Raw genomic sequence first — 22,714 nt, forward strand, 5'->3', positions numbered from 1 at the left:
ACGTTGTGCCATTCTTCTCTGGTAGACGGATCAGTACGAGTCAAACAGCACCCACTTCTTACCACACGTGTCTTCTGAACTCACAGTGTTGGAACAGTACATAGGCCTGTCCCCATGAAACCGGTTTCTATTCAGAGCCTCCTAGAGTATAATTCGGCCCTTCTTGTTCTTTAGAATCACCTGGGGAGATTTTCAAACTCCTCTTCCCCGGGCCACACCTCCTTTCATTAAGTCAGAATTTCTGGGATGGGGGCCCCCAGCGCTGTATTTTTTTTCACCTCCCCAAGTGGCTGCAGCATGCAGTCCAGATAGAGAACCACTGATAAGAGTCCTTTCTCAGCCTAGCCACCCACTAGAGTCACCTAGGGAGCCTTAGAAACCACTGGTGCTCAGGCGTCACCCCAGCCCCACCCCCACCCCCACCCCACACAGGCTTAAGTTCTGACTTAATGGGCCCTGGCAACACCATCTTAAAAGCTTCCCAGGCCGTTCTCCTGTGCAGCCAGAACAAGAACCTGTCCTGAGGACACACACCTGCAACTCTGCCCAGGGGCCCTTTCCAAAATTGTGCTTAGAACCCCCCCCCCCACCTTTAACTTACACCGTGGCATTGCTCCAGTATTTTTTATAAGTTTGCAATTTTGGGTTTGTTTGGTTTGGTTTGGTTTGGTTTGGTTTGGTTTGGTTTGGTTTGGTTTGGTTTTTGTCACCTACCAGACCATTCCTCAAAGGATCAAATAAAACGTTCTGTAAGACCGAGAAGTTTTCTCAACTTGGGTATTTTATCATGATTTTTGAAAACGAGAATTAAAAGCAGTTGAGGTCCAAGTGTGGCTGGAGGGCAGACGTAGTTCTCACTAGAACGGGCGGACGCCCCACCAGCACAGACCCCTGAAGAGGGAAGGAACCTACCGTGCTCGAGCTTTGACCTTTTCCTCGCAGTTGTTGAAAACTATGAGGCATGAAATGCAGATTTATGACTTTTGAAAAAAAGTTATTTGTGGATTCCCAAGACGATTATGTTCCCATCCCTTACGTTGCCTTTAAAACTCAAGTCATGCTTTAAAAAAAATTTTAAAAATCTGAGTTTGGCGCACACAGAGTCCTAACGTGGTCGTCCCAGGAGCGTTGGGTGCAAGTGAGGAGAAATGCCTTCTGCCCTCGCCTGAATTATCGTTTGTTACGGTGGACGGACGGACAGCAGGGCTCAGCTGCGTGTAAATTTTGGGGAAGCAAAGCCACGGCGATTCCCCTTCGGTGCGTATTATTTCGCTTTTTTACATAAAATGAGAAGCTGAGGAAAATGTCTGAGGAGAGGGAACCGCTTCATAGTGGACAGGCCTTTCCTTTCATCCCTTTTGACAACAGCATGGATTTTATTTCTCCTGGGAGTTTCGATACTGAAGAAATGTCACCCGTGCTTTGCCAGGCAGCCTGCCAGACGCTTGCTTCACCCGCCCCCTCCTCTGCCCTTACCTTTTTTTTTTTTTTTTTTGGACAAATTCTTGGGAATCTCTCTTCAGTTTTACTTCCCAAACACTTTGAAACTATAGTGTGAGAGCCAATGCTGTTTATATGTCAGTTCTGTGTCAACTAAGTTACAAAAAAATTTTTAAAAAAAAAACTTAAAACCAGGGTGCCTGAGCAGCTCAGTCGGTTAAGCGTCTGACTCTTGGCTTCAGCTCAGGTCGTGATCTCTCGGTTGTTGGGTTCGAGCCCCGCATCATGCTCTGCGCTGGCATCGCAGAGTCTGCTTGGGATTCTCTCTCTCTACCTTTCTCTGCCCCTCCCCCATGCGTGCCATCTCTGTCTCTTTTAAAATAAATAAACCAAAAAAAAAAAAAAAAATTAAAACCAGCGCTGAATACAGAAACCACGCTCCCGTGTCTGACAACATTCATTTTTGCATGAGGCTTTTTTCTGCCAAGGACCATAAGAATTCTTGAAATCATTTGCACCATTTTTTACTGATCTTTAAAGTCTTCTTGCTTCAACATGTTCTGGGCTCCCTGTTGTCAGGCCGTTAAAAGTCGCATGCTTCCACTGGCCTTAAATGGATGCAGATGTGTGGGGTTGAGTTGCCTTTGGGTCTCATCCCATCTGTAGGAGCTGGGTGGGGACAGAGGCCACTCTGTCCTGTTCCCAGAGCTCTGATTGGGGAAATCTCAGACATGGGGCCACAGCTGCCTCATCTAGACCGTTCTCCTCAATTGGCTGATCATGTTGGGCATTGTCTAAGATTCTTGAAGGTATCTAGATCTAGATCGAGATATTTCGTTGTGAGGCGTGTATTTGGTGACAGGACAGCAAGGTGAAAAATGTGGTCCACAGTAGATCTGGGGGGGCCATCTGCATCTCGCACCCAGAGACACTGAGATCTAACAGTCTTACCTAGCACGAGATCGTGTAGCTACAGGCTGCAGGAGCCAGGACTCCACATGCAGTCTTTATAAATTCAGAAGCTCACAGTAGCAAAGAAATCGAGCTTGAATTTGACTTAGAGACATCTAATGAAGTTAGACCTCTCTGAAAGACAAAGGTGGTTCTAGAAGACCTCATTATCTTCAGATACATACTGTCAAAGGAACTGATGGATGTAAAACTATTTGTACTTAGAAATTCAGAGGCTGCTAGTCATTCCTGAGTTCTGCAGATCATAAATGTTAAGGCCGTATTTTGCACAGCAAAGGGCGTAGGCTCTGTGTAAGACAAATGGGGTTGGAATGCTTAGCCCTCCACACCAATATGGCGCCTTGGCCAAATTACTCTGAACCTCAGTTTTATCAGCTGAAAGTCATGGATAATAATGGTCTCTGCCTCACAGGATTTTTGTGATAACTAAAATTGGATACTTCATGGAATGTACCTAGAATACTTCAGCAAATGTGCTGCATGAAATGTTCAGTAATGTTAACAACTATTTAATATCTTAGTTGTTATTTCTAATAGCCACTGCCTTCCTAATCATGATGAAAGGGACCACTAGCCATCAAGTTATACAAGCCAAAATCCTCAGAGTCCTACTCTCTGGGACTTTATTTGTGGGGGTGGGGTGGTGACTTTAGACATGGAGATTGGCCCCATGAAAGGAGAGAGTGTCTAGACAAATGTAATAACATACCAGCAGCTATTTATTTAATAACTCCCTCAAAGCCAGGCATTATGCTTGGCATACATTTTTACTCTTCCAACATTTCTGCTAGGTAGATATCATGATTATTTCCACTTGCAGAAGCTGAGACTTGGGCCGCTTGGGGACTCGTCCCCGGCCACACATATCCAAAGCAACAGAGTTGGGATTTAGACCCCGGTTCTTCCTGGAGCCGAGGCCCACTCTGGCTTCACCGTATCCCTTGGCCTCTAGCACAGGCACCATGGAGACGTGACCCAAGGGTTGTTATATGACTTGGTTAGTGGGGCTTTAGGGTGGCCAGGTAGAGGGAGAAATCAAAGGTGTTCCTAAAGTTTCAAGACCAGGTGATTGGGAGAGTAAGAGAAACAGAAACTGGGAGTCAGGTGAAGAAGGAAGATGATGGATATTGCAGATGCACTAGGTTAGATATCCTTGGACTTGTCCAACAGAGGTTGGGATGTGTGGCATGGACCTGAGTTAGTAACTAAGCTGTCACCTGATGGCTAGTCCTGTAGATTCAGCTTCCAATTGACTATCTCTCTCTGTTTCTCTCTGTTTCTCTCTCTCTCTCTCTGTCTCTCTCTCTCTCTCTCTCTCTCTCACACACACACACACACACACACACACACACACGCACACACACACACACAAACCAAGATAGTTGCTGCAACAGATATTGATACACATATACCACAGTCCCCCTTTATGTGTGGGGACACATTCCCAAATGCCCTGTGGATGCCTCAAACCACAGATAGAATGGAACCCCACGTACAGTGTGTTTTTTCCTATGCATATGTACCTATGATAACGTTTCATTTATGTATTAGGCACAGTACACGATTAACAACAGTAACTAATAAAAGCAATCACAGCAATATGCCGTAATAGAAGTTACCTGAATGTGGTCTTTCTTCTCTCTCAAAGCATCCTATCACTCACCCATCTTGTGATGCTGTGAGATGATAAAAGCCTAAGAGATGAGATGAAGTGAGGCGGGTGGTGTAGACGTAACATGGCGTTGGGTTACTCCTGACCTTCTGGCCATTCACAAAGAGGAGGGTGGTCTGCTGTGGGACTGCAGTTGACCCCAGGCAACCGGAACTGTGGAAAGCAACCCTGTAGGTAGGGTTGCTGTGCACCCGGGGTGGGTTACTGTGCACATGCATAGGTACAGCCCCAGTTAGGTAGACAGTACCTGAGGTCTGTCCTCTAAAGATAATGGCCTACACCCATTCACTCACGCATTTATCGAGAGCCCCCAGCCCCTGGGCCATGTCCCTGGCGTAAATGGTACCAATGTGGGGAGCACACAGAAGCTGTGTGACCCCAGGGGAAGGACAGGTCTCCAGGGCACATGGACTGCTCCCAGCTCTGGCTCCTTACCCTTCAGCTCTGTGATCTTCGGCAAGTTATTTCCTCTGGAAAACAGGGATAATAATAGTAACTACCCTGCAGAATTTTTATGACTATGAAATAAGTTAGTACTTATCAAACTCTTAGAACCGTGGCTGGCCCCTAAGAAGTGCTAAATGTTTATTAAAAGGATGATAGAGATTCGATTTAGCAGGGGAATAACATGGGCTTCCCTGAAGAGATGATGCGGAACCAAAATCCAGATGATGAGTAGGAGTTAGCTGATGAGCGAGGGACTGACTCGCCATCCAGGCAGAGGCAGCAGCGTGTTTGAAGGCCCTGTGGCCACAATGGAACAGCAAGGACATTTGAGGCTGGAAGGAGACTGTTGAGTAGAGCAGAGAGGAAGGGGAGGATCACGCCAGATTCAGCGGCAGATAACAGGAGGGGCTGGGTCATGGAAGGTCTTGTAGACCATTTAAGTTTTGTTTTTTCCCTCTGAGCAATGGGAAACTATTAGAGGGTTTTAGGAGGATATGTGCTCTATGTGCTAAGCAAAAGAAGCCAGATACAAATGGGTACGTACCACATGTCTCCATTTCTCTAGTTCAGTAGTCGAACAGAGCTCTGTCACCCATGACCAACCACTCTCAGAATAGTGGCCCTCTCTGGCCGGGGGTGCCGTCCCTGCAGAAGGGAAGGGGAGACCCTCTGGAGTGCTGGAAACGTGCAGGGTCTCGGTGGTGTCTGTGGTTACCCAGGTGTACATATGGGCCATAAACTCAAGAGGAGTATACTAGGTGCACTTAGCCGTATGAGGGCACAAGAGCGGACCCCCGGTGGATCCCGACCCAGTTTGTAAGCTACTTCCGTCACCCAGGACAGAAATAACTCCGACTTGGCTGGGGTGGTGATTGTACCCCTGCAGATAAGCGGATGGACCCAAAGACTTGGTGATAAGTTGGGTGGAGAGGGTGCGGGGACCAGGGGGCTGGTTGCGTTTGCGGAGATTCTGCAAGCGATATTATGTAATTGTCAGGAACACGGCTCGCTGGGTTGGACTCCGAGCCCCTCCTCCTCCCAGCTGTGTGACCTCATGGCAGCTGGCCTGGTCCGCCTCACTCTCCTGTATCAAGTGCGAGCAGCCAGCATCCCTTTCGTATACTTGCTTCAAGGATTAAATGAGCTCATTCGTACCTTGCTTACCCGCCTGCTCACGGTGGGCTCTTGGCAGCTGTTAGCTACTGCTTAGAGGGAGCTGGCTTGGGAATGAAGAGCATGAGTTGAGTCTTAGGTATGGCGGGTGCCCAGTGCCTGTTAATTGTGCTCATCTTCCAGAAAGAGAGGCCGGCAGGCGGTCGGTTATAGGGTCCCAGATGCTGGAGGGAAGACCAGCGCTAAGTGAGGCATGTTGGGGGTCCGCTGGCAGGAAGACTCGAGCTGCATGGGGAGGTAGAGGAGAGCGGGCAGGGAGGGACTCTCAGGACCTGGGGCCGGGGAGGACGATGGGTGCAGGCCGAGGGAGAAAGCCAGGGCGACATGCCCCAGGGCCGGGGGGACCAGACGTCTCAGAGGGCGGGGACGCTGTCGTCAGCGGTGCCCAAGCTGCTGAGAACTGAGGCGGGATGCGGGTGCTCCTGTCAGGTGCCGTTCCCCGTGCCTTAACCTCGTGGCCGTGCGCGCTCCTGTCCTGTCCCCACGCCCCTGGGCAGTGTCACCACTAGCCCCTGCTGCTCTGCAGCCCAGAGCGGCCCCCCCCACGGGGCAGAGCGGGATGTGCCTCGAGGCACCGTCCACGTTTTATCACAGTTGCTGTCCTCCCCGCCACCCCAGCCCTGTGCATCGCTCTCGGTGAAGTGTGTGGGAAGGTGAGGTCGAAACTCGCAGCACAGGTCCTGGACTCCTCTTTTCCAGACCATTTGTTGCACCGTGTGGCCTCGGGCCCCTCACTTCTCCAGGCCTGGATCCGCTTATCGGGAAAGTGAAAAAGCTGGGCGCAGCTAATCCCTCTTAGTGCCAGAGTATTTCATCCTAAATATACGGCTTCTAGACGTCGTGGCTGCAGCTGGGCTGCTCACACTGAGCTGCACGCCCCAACCTTTCCTGCCGTATGTTTGCTTACCCATAGGGCATTTAAGACATATCAGTAGTAAGCCAGCCGGTGTGTGAGTGCGTAGAAGGGCTGCAGGGGACTGGAAAGGAAAGTTACTCTCAGTGCAAGGGCCACTCTGGGCTCCGCCACGAGGCCCGGGAGGCCATCAGTCAGAGTCTGGGGAGTGCTGGCTACAGTCCTCTTAACCTCTCTGTGCCAGCCACTGACAGGAGCGTCGGTCTGGTTACTAACCAGCTTGCCCCTCCTCGGCCTCACCCCTGTGCCCGCAGCCAGCCCAGCGCTCTGGGGAACCACCGCTCCCGCCACCCTGGCCAGAGCCCCTCGGAAGCCCCCCCTTCCTGGTCCTCTGCGTGCTGCCCGCCAGCAGCTCTGATCTTCTCGCCTTCCCGGCCCCCCTTAGACTCGCCCCCCCCCTTCCCGGCTCTGTCCGCGAGCCTGCTCCTTGACACCCTGCCCACAGCTTGCTGTTCCAGCACCACAGGAGTCCCTCCCAGTGCTACCTCTGCAGGGTCCATTCTAGCTTAGCTACAGGTCACCTCCGCCCGGTCCCCCAGCCGGCCTGTCCTCTGCCCTCTCTCGTCTGTGCATTTCCACCCCTTCCTCCTTCGGGGGTCGTACTGCTCTGTGGAACTTCCTCCCAGAGTGCCCACCCTCCGCGGTCTCTGCCCCTTTTGTTGGCCTTGTCACTGCTGCCCTGATTCCTCCCCTCCGCCCCTGGGGAGGGAAGTCAGCCTGGGTTCCCTAGCTGGAGTAGAAGCTGCCCTGAAATCAGACTCCCAAACACAGTGCTCCACAGTGCCAGGCACTGCTCTAGGTGCCAGGGATGTGTCATTGAACAAAACGAAGATGCCTGCCCATAGATTCTAGCATGAGAAACGGAATGAATTGTACATTACGTCAGGAGCCGATAAAATGGTGGCAAGAGAAAAAGTAGAATAAAGGCGTTGGGATTTCGTGTAGGGCAGGTGGGGCAGGCCTCATGGAAATGGTGACAGCTGAGTAAAGACTTGCATGTGGCGAGAGGATTAGCCATGTGGACACTTGAAGGAGGAACATCCCAGGCAGAAGGGAAAGTCGGTGCAAAGGCCCTGAGGCACGAGTATTCTGGTGTGTTCAGGAACAGCAGACGGGCCTGGCGGGAACCGGAGTGAGCTAGGAGTGTGCTAAGAGGCAAGTGGGAAGAAGCGTCATGCCGCCTCGTTCAGGGGCTTCCGCTGTTCTGCATGAAACCAGCACCAGCACTCTGAGCAGAGAAGAGACGTGATCTGACTTAGTTTTTTTACGTTCTCTCTGCTCAGAAGAGTCCATAAGGGGCACGGATTCAGATGTAGGATGCCGGTTGAGAGGCGTTACCCCTGGAAAGAGGTGGGTGAGCTGGGCTTGGACTGGAGCACAGTGCATTTGGGGGGTGGCCCTCTCGGCATGTGGTTTGGGCCCCGGCGTCTGGGAGGAGGGAGCGGCCGGAAGCTGAGCTGGAGACGGCTGCAGGTGGAGGCCCAGGTGAGGGGAGAAGGCTGGGTCGGGTGTCAGGGGTCTGTCAGACATCCAGGTGGGAGGCCGAGAGAGCACCTGGCCTGGGATTCTGGAAGGAGGGCTGAGCTGGAGACCATGCGGGCGGGCGTCGTGGGCTCACCGAGGCTGTGTAAGGCCCGGACGCTGGCTGAGGTCACCCGCAGGAAGGGGTGCCGTGCCGAGTCGCGTGTCGCTGGAGCATTACGAGGTCAGGAAGAAGGGCAAGAGGTCCACGGCAGTGGCAAACCGGGGCGGGAGGGAGTTAGGGAAGGCGGGTCCTGGCAGCCAAGCACAGAGGGTGATGGGGTAGAGGGAGGGGCCGTGTGCCCAGCATCCTGCTCATCCTGCGAGAGGACTCAGCCCTGCGAGGTCTTGGTGGGAGGTGCGTGGACGACAGGGAGGAGGGGCAGGAGAGGCGGGCAGGGGCTGCCTTTTCACGTTGTGCTGGGAAGGGACACAGGAAGCAGGGGTGTCTGGAAGGCGTGGGAAGCACGGGAGGTGTGGAGGAGAAACAACCACACACTGTGCGCCATTGTGCGTGCAGCACGTGGCTCTCCTCCGCACGGAGGAGGGGACCACCGGTGAGGGGGGGACGCACGGCTTTAGAGGGACGGGCCGTCGGCAGTAACAGGTGCAGCTGTGCCTCGGGGAACTGGCACAGGGTCCCTTCCGGATGTGACCGTCCTCAGTGACAGGAGGCCGCAAGGAGGGTGACCCGCTGGAGCCCCGAGCAGGGCGAGAGCCGTCCGTCCGGAGCAGTGGGGTGGGCAGGGTGTAGAGTGCCGGGGAAGGGACTGCGTGAGGGGCCGCACGTGGGGGCAGCCGGGACTGGCCCCCTGCAGCCCCAGCCCTTCCTGCCATTCGGCGGGTGGACCAGGGCGCCTAATGGGTGAAGGGGTCGGGGGGCCGTGGGCTGTAAGCTTTGGAGGGGAGAGGGCATCCCAGGGAGGAGACTTGGGTTCCAGGGGTGAAGAAAAGCCCCTCAGGAAGGAGGGGTCCAGGGACTTGAGAGGACGGGTGTTCCAAGGACCACTCAAGTGAGGGACAGTGAGCTGGGACAGCCACCAGGCAGCGAGAGGAAAGGCGATAGCAGGGAGGTTGATGGGCCAGGCTACCTGAGCAGGAAAGACTCGAAGCTGGGAGCCAGTTAGGGACGGAGAAGCTGGTTTGGAAACCCCAGAGAGGGTCAAGGACAGGTTTTCACTGCAAATCAAGGGGTTTGTGCAGAATTTCAGGAGTCACTAGGTCGTCTCGTTTGAAGACCTCGTCTTCTTAACGGTTGTGACATTTGCCCAAATCCCATCACAATTAAACAACACAACACTTTTTAATTTCCCAGGACCATAGACATTGTTTTCTGTCTCCAGTGCCAGTGACGACCAGTTCATTTTACCTCTCATGTGTTCAAGCCATTCAACATGGTCAGGTGTGGGCATTGACATTTTTAGACGGTGAAACGTCTCGTTGTATTTTGTGTTTCCAGTTGCCTTAGGGCCTACCTCTTCTGAAATGGTTGGCGCTAGGATCTGTTTTTCCGAGGCGGTTCCTGGGGACTTCACCCCCAGGTGACTTACCGGGAGCCGCCTCATGTTCCTGGGGCTCCTCTGTCCCTCCCTCCCTCCCAGCGCCCCACAGAGGGAGACCGACGGGTGTCCTGACCCAGCCCCTTCTGCGCCCGTGTCTCGTCTGCCTGCCTTCCTGAGGAAAGCCCTCGGGGTGTGGCAGGCCTGCTTTGTGGGTCCATCCGATGTCGTGAGGGCAGGGCCAGCAAACCCACGTGACCATAGGTCCAAGGCCCGAATGCTCCGTCAGCTTTATGGACGATGGAAGTTATTCTCATCTCCTCCGACACCTGTTTGTGTCTCCCAGTTGGTGTTGAACCGGGAGAAGAGAGAGGTACCATTTATTGAAAGCCTCAAAACCCCAGTGGCGAAGCTTTCCTACAAGCACCGTGCCTGGCTCTCTTACTGACTCTGGCGCTAGCCTGCCCCCGTTATAATAGGAAGCGTCCAACACAACAGGATTCCTGTTGAATTTGCCTTCTTGCTCTGTCCTGAATACACTTGCCCTTCCACTCGTCTTGTCCTGCCCTGCTTCATTTCTTGTTGGAATTACTGCAGCTCTTTCCTTTGAGTCTCCCTTTTGCTGATTTCCACATCTCCTTACTGTCTGCAGCGTGGTCTAACACGTGGATTTCGTGGCTCCCCATTAACTAGATAGTCTACTACTGTATAATCGTGACTAGTCTGGCCTCTGCTTATTCAGCCTCCTCACCTTGGAACAGATTTAAATGCTTTTAGAAAGTAAGTTTTTGGAGGCCCCTGGGTGGCTCAGTCGGTTCAGCATCCCAGCGTTGGCTCAGGTCATGATCTCACGGTTCATGAGCCCATGTTGGGCTCTGTGCTGACAGCTCAGAGCCTGGAGCTTACTTTGGATTCTATGTGTATGTGTCTCTCTCAAAAATAAACATGAAAAAAAAATTTTTTTAAGTTTTTCTTATTGTGGTCACCTGCCAACCCCCTCGTCCCTCACATGTTATCCTCAGTGATCCTGAACTATTTGTTCAAGCATGCATGATCTTTTGGACACTGTTGACCTGAAGCAACCCCACCATGTGTTTTTCTGCAAGCAAACATCTTTGTACTCATTCTCCAAGCCAGAAGCTACCACTGTGAGGTCTAGTCAGGCTCTCGCTCCATGACATGACATGCTGTGTTGTAGTTGTTAATACTGTACTTTCTAGAAAGTCCTGGAGAAGCAAACACTGTGTCCTTGCGTTTTCATGTCTATAGAACTTAGCCTGAGCCTCAGATGAAGCGACAGACGGAGATGTGGGTTCAGCACCTCCACCCCAGGCTGCTTGGTGATGGGCAGTGGTAAGAGGATTTTGTGTCTCAAAGTGCAGGAAAGCTTTGCCAGGGTCTCTGATGTTGGATGTTGTCTCTCAAGCCTCGGTTTCCTTGTCTGTAGAGTGTGAGCCATGGTCACTGTGATCTCCCAGACCCTTCCCACTGCTGACGTTCTCTGCCTTTGTGCTGTATCGCCCATCACCCACGAGTTCCACAGTTGAACACTGGCTCGTTGTTTGGTTCTGCCCCCTCTGGTGTTGGTACCGAAGTATGAGGACAAACAGACACGGGGCTTCAGTGCCCTTCCCAGTCTGACTGCCATGCCTGACAGAACACTTTGATGGGCTCAGCCTCTCACAGGGGACCGTGAGAAGGGATGGGGGCACCTGGGTGGCGCAGTTGGTTAAGCGTCTGACTCTGGGTTTTGGCTCGGGTCCCGATCTCGTGGTTTGTGAGATCCAGCCCCATGTCGGGCTCTGTGCTGACAGTGTGGTGCCTGCTTGGGATTCTCTCTCCTCTCTCTCTCTCTCACAATAAATTGTCCTTGAAAGACAAATGGGATATAGGCAAATGTAGGGCTGGAAAAGTTTATTTTTTATATTTCTATTTTCTCTTTGACATGTTGTCGTAGCATACAGTTCTGTGCTTGCCCACCTATAGATTTGGATATCCGCCCTAAGCACGGGGCATTGAAACACATTACGGAATTATACAGCCTACACAGCCAACTAAAACTACAACCCACCATGCATCATAAGACCCCTCCTATATATTATTGTTGCTAAAATGTAAGAAAGTGCAAGAGGTATGGTGTTATTTCATTTGTTGTACACCGTGTGGGACTAGGGATCTTATCCCTCTTTTACCTGTGAGGAACAGAGACCGTGAGGTCATGCAAAAGGCCAGGCCTTTGGGGCCTATTCCAACCTGATGCCACCACGTCCTGGGCATCATCAGGCAAACCAAAACAAACCAACCTCCCTGAGCTTCTGGTTCTTCCAACGCAGAACCAGAGAATTTTGCTGTGAGAATTTCCTAATGATGGACTTGTGCCTCTTCTGTGCGTGGCTTGTGGGTACCTATGGAAACTGTCAGTGATTCAGAATGATCATCCAGGTGAGCTCTACCTGGAGAGAGAAGCAGATTTACTAATTGAAATCTAACACCCATGTCTGGAGTCAGTGGGAGGGTCACGTCAGTGACCCTCCCAGCCGTGCGGTAGATCACTGGGGGTCATGGAAGCTGGAAGCACTGGGGCACAGGCATTGCTCAGCTCTGTCAACAGTAGGGTCTGCCTTGTAAATAGAGTGCAAGGTTCCGAGCCAAGATCTGTTAAATCCGTACAGCTTTTTTTGGTGACGACACAAATGCAAAGGCAACCTTTTACAAAGCACAGTTCATACCTTTTTTGTTTCACTGACTTAAGACCCTTCCCTTGTAGTCCCTAATCCTTTACAACCCAGAGTTCAAATGAAGAGCTTGTGGCAGAAAAAGTTTTCTGTCTTCTGTCAGCCCTCTCCTTGTCTTTTTACCCACACACGCACGCAACGTAAATGTTCATTTATGTAATGATTTTATGACTCCATGGGGAAAGTGGGAGCTCTTCTGAAATCCACCCCGAATTCAAATGCACCCTGACTACTGACCCGTCCTGTTTTATCGTGGAGGCTAATTAAGCCTAGAGGAGTCCGCTAATCCCCTTTCCTTCCATGATTTTTAAACAGATACCCTGGGCTTTGTAGGGAGAATTGAGTGCTTCATTGGAAAACTGCACTTTTTTAGACTGTGGTCACTTTTCCGGCTGTCTGATCGTGGCCCACACCGCTCCCAGCTCTGTGAGGCGGAATGACCGGCTGGTGGTGCAAATGAATCTTGTCTGTGGGCAGGAGCTAAATCCTGTCTGGCGGAGGGAACGCCTCACCCCCATGGAAGAGCCAGTTTTTTGCATCAGTTGCCGGTCCTTCCCCATATACCCAATCTATGGATGTGTCAGTTCTCCTTGGAACCATTACAGCATCGGAGTTAGATAAAATGAACCAGTAAGAGAGTTACGATTCTCCAAAAAAAATTAACAGCTTTTAGCAGGAAACTCCTAGGTCAATGTAGACAGACCTGGTTCTCTCTGAGGGTTTCTCTGAGTTAAGAACAGAAACGGCTCACCACAGTCAGCCCTGCAGTGAGCTCCCCTTTGGCACCCACACCACCCCGATCTGTTTCTACAGTTGACAGCATCTGTCGCACACATTTGTTGAAAAGTGTGAAATGGAACGAGAATTTAGAACAAATTGCTGAGAAGGCTATTGCAAAGGGGCTTGAGAAGGTAAGGATAATGCACAGCACGTTAACTTTGAAATTTGTGCGTTTGAGGCTTTTCTCCTCAACCGTGAACTAAGAGAAAGCCTTTTGGGGTAAGGTGGCGCGGTCAGAGGGTGTCCTCGGGCACCTATGGCATGCTCCGCTGCCCTGTTCGCTTTCTGTGCTGCTAGTAACCTTTTAATTCTCAGCTGGTTTTCAAGAATGTACCCGTGGGGACAAAACTGTGCTTTGGGCCAGAGAGTCAAGTTGACTAGCCCTGGTCAGAATTCTTAAGGCAACAGCACATACAGCAGTAAACCAGTTTTACTGTCGTGCCTTCAGAGACAGAGCGTGATCTCCAGGATAAGGCTGCCCGGGAACTTGTGTCTACAGACTCTCGGGGACAATAGCCAGGGCAGTCTGTCCTCGGGGACTACTGGGGAAGGATCACATTCTGGAGACCTTCCGCTTCGAGAATGAGTGTAGCTGAAAGCTCCGTAACAAGGAGAATCCCGTGTCCTATCGTATTTATAATATAAATAAAACTTGCCAATCACCGTTTCTATGGCAATGAACTCCTGTCCATGCGTGTCCTTATATACATCAAGGAGTGTATTCCTAGGATAAATTCCCAAATTAATTTTTAATTTTAAGTAACCTAAATCTTGATTAAGCTTTCCCAGAAATTATTTTACTTAGGATTAGAAAGTCAGCATGCACATAGCCTCAATTATTTTGAGGAAAGAATAAGATCTTTGTAATTCTTTGCCTCCTTTAATTTCAAGCTGAATAAATAAATAAAAGGAATTATTTTCATATGTTGACTTTTGTATTACGTGCTTTACACTGAGGTCAGGGACTATGTCTTAATCCTCTCTGCTCCCCCAGCATCTTGCACGTGCCTGGTAGGGAGTAAGCACTCAACAAACGTGGGAGGGGAATGAAGAACCAAAGCAATCAGGTACTCAAGTCACATTCTAACCATGTGAAAGGTTTACACATGTCCTTTTCTATTGGGTTCAGTATGGGTTTGATTTACTGCTTATCCATATACCAAGATACAGACTTGATCTTGCTTTGCTGTTGTTGTTAAGAAAAATCATCTCCTGGGGCACCTGGGTGGCTCAGTTGGTTAGGCATCTGACTTCTGCTCGGGTCACGTTCTCACCGTTCGTGGTTCGAGCCCTGCATCGGGCTCTGTGCTGACAGCTTGGAGCCTGGAGCCTTCTTCGGATTCTGTGTCTCCCTCTCTCTCACTCTCTCTCTCTCTCTCAAAAATAAACATTTAAAAAAAAAGAAGAAAAAAGAAAAATCATCTCCTGAATGTTTTTGTGCGTGAACATTGTACAGAGGTTAGAAAAACACATAGCAAACACTTAACAGGGGTTACCTCTGGTAGGTGGCAGAGGCCTGAGGACCAGCATCTGGATGCTTTGTGCTTCTGGAAACACAAATTAACAAAAGAGGAGTGTGAGGAAGTGAAAAAAGTTTTCCCCTGACACAGAAAGGGGGGGGGGGGCAGGGAAAAAGGATAATTCCGGGTTTGGTCAATCCAGTGACTTAGAAACATTATCCAAGATCCAGGCCTTCCTACTCAGTTATTTTCAGCATGTTTTATGGCCTCAGGTGGCTTCAATAATTCCAGATATCCTATTATCACTATGACAGAGTCCAGCCAATAAGAGAGGTATTTTTGCTTATGCATTGGTTTATATCAGTGAAGAAAGACTGCCCTCAGCAGACTTCTTCTCAGATCCCATTGGCCATGATCAAGTCTAGTCCATGCTAGACCCAATCCTTTGAAAGGGAGATGAGATCACCATGATTTGCCTGGACCAATCCTGAGTCCTACCTTGGTCTGGGAGGGGCGCCTGTCTTGAACACATGGCCCTGCACAGATTAGCACCCCCCAAAGAGATCATGCCCTACCACTGAGGAGGACGGGAGAAGGATGAATTTGATTAACAGACAGCAGTGGGGAGAATTCGTTCTACTTTATACCCTTCTTTATCATTTCAATTACCAACTACTTTTATAATTAGTTTTTTTAATGCGTGATTGTGTCAAGCCTTAGTAAGATTATTTCTTGATCTGCAGTTACAATGCAACACGGTCCAGTGACTCACCAAGTTCAGGGATTGTGGCTTGTTTCTTGCAGCTTGACTCACCATTTAGCCAAAGCTTGACGAGCTTCCGCCTAAATGTCTTCGTCTGCAAAATTAAATGAAACCCTTTCTACCCCCTATCTCACAGGAAAGCTGGAAATTACTAAAAGCATTAAACAAAGTCATCACACATTGTGTGGATCCTGCACCACTTACCCAATCAGATGAAAGGAGTTATATGTCAGGTCTTACATTGCATAATTCAAAACTGGTGATGAGTAAAGAGAATTGATTCCACGGCCATATTTAAGTGTACTGGGCTGATTGTGTTACTGTTGGGGCAACGTTTTTCATCAAGAAATTTCTTTTCTTAGTATGAAAACCTAGTGGAAGAAGGTCAGTGATGGAGACTGAGGAAGGGGTCCTCTGCTGCCCTCCCACCTCCAGAGCCGGCCCCTCTCCGTGCTCAGGGGCCAGCCTCCAGCCATTGACTGGCAGGCATTTCCCTCCGCACTGCCCCACGCAGGTTATGTCCCCCTGAGATGCTCCCCTCTATCCCTGTTCCCACATATCTCCACTCCAAATCCTTAATTTCGCTGAGCCCACGTATCTGAAATGTTCAGTTCTGTCCTCAGGGAAATCGGCTGATTAAAATACTCAAAATGTGGATGACAGTTCACCCTCAACATCTCCCACAGGATAGCTACACTTAAAAAGAAGTCTTTATTAATCTGTAGTTAGTGAAATGTCTGTTTAGAGTAAGCAGGCCTTCCACTGTCCCTTGGGTCAGCCAGCCGACCACAACTTTATCAGGACCAAAAGGAGAACAATTTAACATCACTGTTTCTGAAAATGTTTCCCACTGTCTCCGATACTGCTCATCACCATTTCCACAATGACTCAGTGAAATAAGCCTCTAGATGCTTCCCACCCCACCCCCCGCAGCTTCATGTGTTGGGGATTAGCTCTGTCTGGGACCTCCACTCCCTGTTGCCTCCTTCCCCCTTTGCCGGCACTGCAGGGCCGGGTGCAGGGTGCCCAGGAGCTCCTGGTGAGAGTCACGTGCTGCAGGAGCCCCGAGGCACCTTGCGCTGGCCTGTGCTGGTCCAGGGCAGCCGGGCTTGCCTTCTAGAGGCTCCTGCTTTCCCTTCCACACCCTCCCAAAGAACGTGAATAGCATTTACAGGATGCAGGTGCTGTTCTCAGCACTCAACAGTTGATTCCTTTTCAAGCTTTTGGTTTACGATTTGTAGTAATTCAAAACCTAAACAATTTTTTGGGGGTTGGGGGGGAGGAGGGCTATAAATTTGTTTACAGTTTTGCTTGCAAGCTGCTTCAGCAAATGTCAATTTTATCTGCTCGTTATCTGTCACTATCATTAATGTCATTACCTCCCCGGGATCCTCGGAATTCAGAATTCAGCTGAGAATGCGCACCTTTACCTTCAGTCTTTTCTTCTCCCGAAAAAGGAAGGGAACTTTGCAGCTGGGCTGCCCTACACGATGACATGATTCAGTGCCTTGGTAATCTTCCCTGTCTCTGCCCAACAGCTCTGCCGCCTGGAGCGCCACTTATCTGCGGGACAGTACCAGGGAACCCTGTTTGCCGACCAGCCTGTGATGTTCATCACCCCGGCCAGCAACCCCCCCAGAACCAAGCTATGGGAACTGGTCGTCCTCTGTGGGGGTCAGATCACGAGAATCCCACGCCAGGCCGGCATCTTCATCGGACCCTCCCAAGGAAGGAGGAGGGCGACCGTCAAGTATCTGTCAGAAACATGGATCTTAGGTAGGGATCGGCTCACGGGCATGGCGGGGAGGGTGCTTCTGAGCGCAGTAGCTGTTGGGGTCTGTGGTCCCAGGCACACAAATGGGCTTTTCTGGGGGAAGCCCGATGCCCACGCCCCCCTTCCCTGTAGCCGTGGGGCTTTTGGATGGACGTCTCAGCATCCAAGCATCTGCCTGATTTCACAGAATCCGCTAATGACTGTCGGTCTCAAGCCAATCCAGACACTCTCCTTTTTACTGTCGGCAAAAGTAGACTTCACCAGGACAGAGAGTCACCTGACTCACCTCACTAGCAAGTGTGAAAAAGGCCCAGCCTGCCCACAGCTACCCCACACCTTAAGGCCTGTCCACCCTCAGCTCAGATGGCCGCTCCCCGGGCCCTGGTCTTGCTCTGCTCCCAGAGCGGTGGGCCAGCACCCGGCTGCCAGGACCCGCTCCCCTCCCGGCCCCCCCCCCCAGAGCATCACCCGCTTCTCCTGACACTCGTTTGTTCACCCGCTCAAAGAGCGGTGCAAAAGGAGCTATAGTTTTTATTTCAAAACCTAAGACAGGAAGCCAATGTGCACGTCTGGCTGTGTAGCATTCACAGTGCTGGACACGTAACTCCATTCGGAAGGGGAAGAGGTGCAGAGAAGCTCTCTTTCCAGGAGGCTGACGGTGTGGTGACAGGCGGGCTGTGTCTGGTACCCTGGCTCTGGGGGATCGGGGGCGGTGTCCAGGAGAAGTAGGCCAAGCAGGAGTGGGAGGCGGGCTCCACCGGCAGCAAGGGGTCGGCGCAGGGGAGGCCGGGACAGGCGGCGCTCGTGTGCTGATGGAGCTGGAGGTGCTGGGGTGCTCGGGGCCCCGCTCTGGGGATAAACCTTCTTGCTCTGGGTTTGATGAACGTACAGGCTTGCTGGGGCTCTCAGAGCAGGTCCCACAGACGGGGACACTAGAACAACAGGGATTTCGTCTCTCGCAGCCGGGGGGCCGGAAGTCAGAGTTGGTTTCTCCTGAAACCTTTCCTTCTTCAGCCCTCACTGGTCCAATTCAGTGTCAGCACCTTGAGGCGGGATCCTCACCTGGCTTCTTGAGACCTGAGAAGTGCATTCTGTCCCCTGTCTTCCTCCTGCTTCCTCCTGTTTGCCCCCCTCATCTCTAAATTCCCAACTCCTGGCTTTCCTCACCCCTTCCCAGAGAGCATCCTTTAACAGATAAGTAGATACTGTGTCCACGTTTTATTCATAGATCACTACAGATATTTATGAATATCTTTTAAATGATGGTCATCCTTTGATATATTTTGAAAGTATGGCAATCAAGAGTAATTTTTTTTTTTTTTTTTTTTTTTTTTTTTTTACTATCTGATGCAGAGTAATTTATCCTTTGCCTGGAAACTTATTTCAGGAAAAAAAAAAATCTATGATTTTAACTACAGTCCAAGAGCCAAGAGGCTGTTGACTCTTTTCTAAATGCCAAGAATATAACCTTCAAAACATCCTATGTTCTGAAACAGAGGTTCTTGTTTTGCTGTTTTTAGAAAAGTGCGTGTGTCAGAATGACACCAACTGGAAACCAGAATTTTGCTTTTTAGACAGCTGTCTCGTTCAGCTAACGGAACTGTGCACACGATGGCTATCAACAGTCCATATCAACAACTAATCTTTTCAGCGTCGGCTGTGTACCGTGTGTACAGGGCCAGCGTCTGGGTCTGCATGATTAGTATTTCCAGGCTGGGGAGCTCTGTCGCCCCTTCCTGTTGCCTCGTGCACGGTCCAGCCGCCTGCTAGTTCCTCCGGTTGTTTGGCCCCTCGGCCCCTCTGCGCGTGGGTTTTTAGTAGGCAGAGGTCTACCTGCTTGACCCCAGCGCTTAACCTTCACAAGGCCCTGTGGAATTCTCCGAGATTCAGAGCTGGAGCTGGGGGCCCAAGCCTCTTTCCTCTCCCATAATTCATGTCCTGTTTCTGATTTGTCATTGATTACACCATCTGCGTGTGCCCTTGGCAACTTCCGGGTATTGTGCGTTCTGGAATCCTTGGCTCTCGGCAGCGTGGTGAAATCCTCACCCGTAAGGTGAGTCCCCCTGACTCTGGCCACTGCCCCGGTCTGCACCCGGTCCTCTGTGGTGAGGTGGGTATTAGAATGTATATTTTTCAAATATTTATGAGTTTATGTTCTTCTCTTTTTTGAGTTGAGTTACGGTAGCTCCAGCTTTGTGCACATAAAGGAGATTTCATTTGCACATCTCTACACGCGTGCACAGACCCACAAGCAACATGGTCCTGAGTAGTGCATTCCGTTTCACGTCAGGGTCCTGCCACTGGCTTGTGCTCTGACCAGAGGCAAATCACCTATGCTCTCCGGACCTAATTTACTTCATCTGTTAAACAGACTAATAACCTCTGTCCTGCTTACTTCCCTCGATGGGCGAAGGAGATCGCACAAGAGAGTTGCAGGGTATCCTCATGCGTGCTGGGCATTGTCCCGTGTCATTGGGTGACAGTATCCACTGACACAGCAACGTTATTCTCAAAACATTGTGCAATTAAAATCCCTTTTAAATTAAAATTAAACCCATGTTAAGGCACCGAGCTGAAAGTTATTTTGTGAGACATGATGAAAACCAGTACTCTAAATTTGTTCCAACTAGAAGATCCGCTGCCATGTAAGGTGGAGTCCCTGAGGCCAAAGAGTAGTATGAATTGGGTAGTTCTTAAAGTCTGAAAAAAATTCTTAAAAAAAAAAAAAAAAAAAAAGTAGCTTGTTGCGTCCACTTTCAGATTTACAGTTTGCTTTCCAAAATAAAGATCCTAAGGTTTTGTCTTTTAGGACCTTTATGTTTATTCCTATGTTTTGTGGCATCTTTGTTTATGCAGTCACAATAAAATCACAAGGGATGGACAGATTATCATTATTATCTTTTTTTAAGCCACTAGAAACCCCTGAGAAGTTTGGTTTGTTTTGTTGTTTCTTTGATAGAAGGAAAGATGGACATCACCAAAAAAAAGTCTCTTTGCCTAAGACCTCCAACATCCTAGGACTAGATTCCTGCAGATAAGCCTTCTTATCCCTTCACTGTCTGATCCAAAATTTCTATTTAAAAACAAACAAAAGTGTCAAATGATTATTCCAGTATAAGACTTTCTCCTGACGTCTAGCTTGTTCTTTGGAGGCGGCTGCTCAGCGGTGACCACGGAGCATTCAGCCAGCTTACCCTCCTGGCTGCTGGCATAGAACGGTGTGAACTTATGAGCTCTCCAAACAGGGCTCCCCATGTCTTACTCATTTGCTCCGTGGAGAGTCTCACACACGCTGAGTTGCCTTATAACGAGGCTGTTTGAACGGCCATGATTATGTTCCCAATTCATTCCCCAGAGTCCATTTTCCCTGAAACAGCAGTATACTTAGGCCAAGATTCTCGATGAATCATTCCACCAGAAGGAGAAATGGGGATTTTTGAGAGAGAAAATACTTGTGGGCACTTGAATATGTATGAAAATAAACAGGAAAACAAAAACCAAATTCCCGGCACGAGGAAACAAAATGTTACCTTTACCTGACGTTGGAATGGAAGCATTTTCCAGTAATTTTCTTTCCCCCAGCACACCCATGGAGTAGAATTCCCATTTTACATGTCAAGAAACTAAGACGCGAAAGTCCCAAGTAACTTGGCTGGCGTCTTAAGTGAGGCCTTCGGCAGGGTTGGGAGCCCTGAGACCCCAGTACATTCATCACTAGTCTGCGAATTTTTGTGCTGTAATCATTTCTTTTCACTCTCTTCATCCCCAGTTGGTGTTATCACTTAAGGCTGGTTTGGCCTTTCTCAGAAGACATATTTCCAGTCTCGGGCGCCCTTTTATTGTCTGGGCTATGTTCAAGTGATAAGACATACATTTTATGCTATTGTGGGAACATAGTGTACTATGCTCAACAGCGGTGCCGAAGGGGGAAAAAAAATTAGCCTCAGCATGATTTCCTTATAACTTATAAAAAGCATTTGATTTGAATGTCTCCGCATGTCATTGTTTTCAGGAAAAAGATCTCTGATAGCATGTGGGCCTTTGCAGGCTAGCGTAGATCATTGTTTCCCCAGATGGCTGACCACAGAACCAGGCCCAGGAAAATGCATGCTCTTAAACATGGCATTTTGTTAAACGGAGGCCACTCGGGAGGCTCAGCCCTTAGGGTGCATGATTAAACAGATAATATCAGGAGTCTTCAGGTCCCTGGTAGTCCACATTTTTACTGCATAGATAAGGAACCAGTCAGATGGAGGTGAAGCCATTTGCTGAGGATGGAAAGAAGAAGAAGAGAAAGGAAAGACCCGGGGGCCGGTCTGTCCCCAGCCTGCCCCCTCCTCAGAACATGACCTGATACCACGCTCATACCTTGGCTTCCACCCCCAGGAGTTCAGCAACCATGCAGAAAGTGGCAGTACACTTTTAAGACACAATCTCAGACAATAAGACACATTATTTTTGTTTTGAGCTGTTCTCAAATGGATGACATCTACCAGGCTAGAAATAAATGAGAACTAAAACTGAAACTGATTTGTGGAATTTTATAATTTCAACATCTTGTGTGTACAAGCTTTTAAGAAATATACAGCTTTTTTAAAAGTGTGTGTATGTGTATATATATTATATATAATATATATATGTGTGTGTGTGTATATATATATATATATATATAATATATATAATGACTTTTTTTAAATTAATTGCAAGCTGCTGGAAGAGTACGTGTTGGCCTTGGAAAGATATGGGAAGAGTGTGCTCAGAAAGTGTATTTCCCTTTAATTGCGTTCATTGGTCAACTAGTGGTCCTAGATGGTTATCTTTGAAATTTCCTAACCTGTCTCACTTGGCTCCCCTTTCTGAAATTTATGCCAGCTGACCTCCAGTCACTGGATGTGAGCATCAACAGTGATAGAAAAGTAAAAAAAAAAAAAAAAAAAAAAAAAAACATTTTAAAGACAGGCAGACAAACTGGAAAATAAAAGACCCTTCTCTGCACCTTACTAGCCAAGGCACAGTTTTTAAGCCTCACTTAGGAACAAAAAAAACAAAGTAGAACATGACAATCAGCTACATATTCAACTGGGAACAGGAAATAGTGTAACCACAGCAACATTTTATATCCATCACCAGAAATGCAGTCATCAGTGTGGGGAATCCAGACGGCCACTTACATGCCAGCACTAAGCATTTTGGTTTCGATAGGTTCGCAAGACTGTCTTATGTACAAATTCGCAGAGCCCTCTGCAAGTGCTGCCATGTTAACTCCTGCGACTGGGCCAGGAGGGTAAAGCCATAAAAGAAACTTCAAAGCTCAGCCCCCTAATGGGATGTTGCCAGTAGTTCTGGCTGTCTTTGCATATTGGCCTAGTAAATTAACACTGGAGCACGTGGAACTTGGAACTGCTGTTCCTTCATTGTTGCTGCTGTTAACCAATTAATATTGAGCATCATAGAACCTAAAGTGGTAGACCTTTTTTTATGGACTGAATGGTGTCCCCCAAAATGTTGAAGTCCTAACCCCAGGACCTTAGAATGGAACTGTGTTTGGATATGGGGCCTCTAAAG

At 49.4% G+C, this 22,714-nt stretch overlaps 1 protein-coding gene across 6 annotated transcripts in view; it reads left to right on the forward strand.

Moving 5' to 3' along the window:
- Positions 1-22,714, forward strand: part of MCPH1 (microcephalin 1) — a 273,487-nt gene that overhangs the window by 242,070 nt on the left and 8,703 nt on the right. For 4 of the 6 annotated variants that reach the window (XM_086703096.1, XM_086703090.1, XM_086703093.1 and 1 more), the window contains one exon: positions 16,914-17,151. In XM_086703096.1, the coding sequence (XP_086559222.1) occupies positions 16,914-17,151 (238 nt within the window). Of the gene's footprint in view, positions 1-16,913; positions 17,152-19,178; positions 19,260-22,714 lie in introns of all 6 variants that reach the window. The other 2 variants (XR_015249902.1, XM_086703092.1) reach the window with 2 other exon arrangements.

The sequence above is a fragment of the Puma concolor genome, chromosome B1 (genome assembly GCF_028749965.1).
Source record: "Puma concolor isolate L17-30 chromosome B1, mPumCon1.1.hap2, whole genome shotgun sequence".
Classification (NCBI taxonomy): Eukaryota; Metazoa; Chordata; class Mammalia; order Carnivora; family Felidae; genus Puma; species Puma concolor.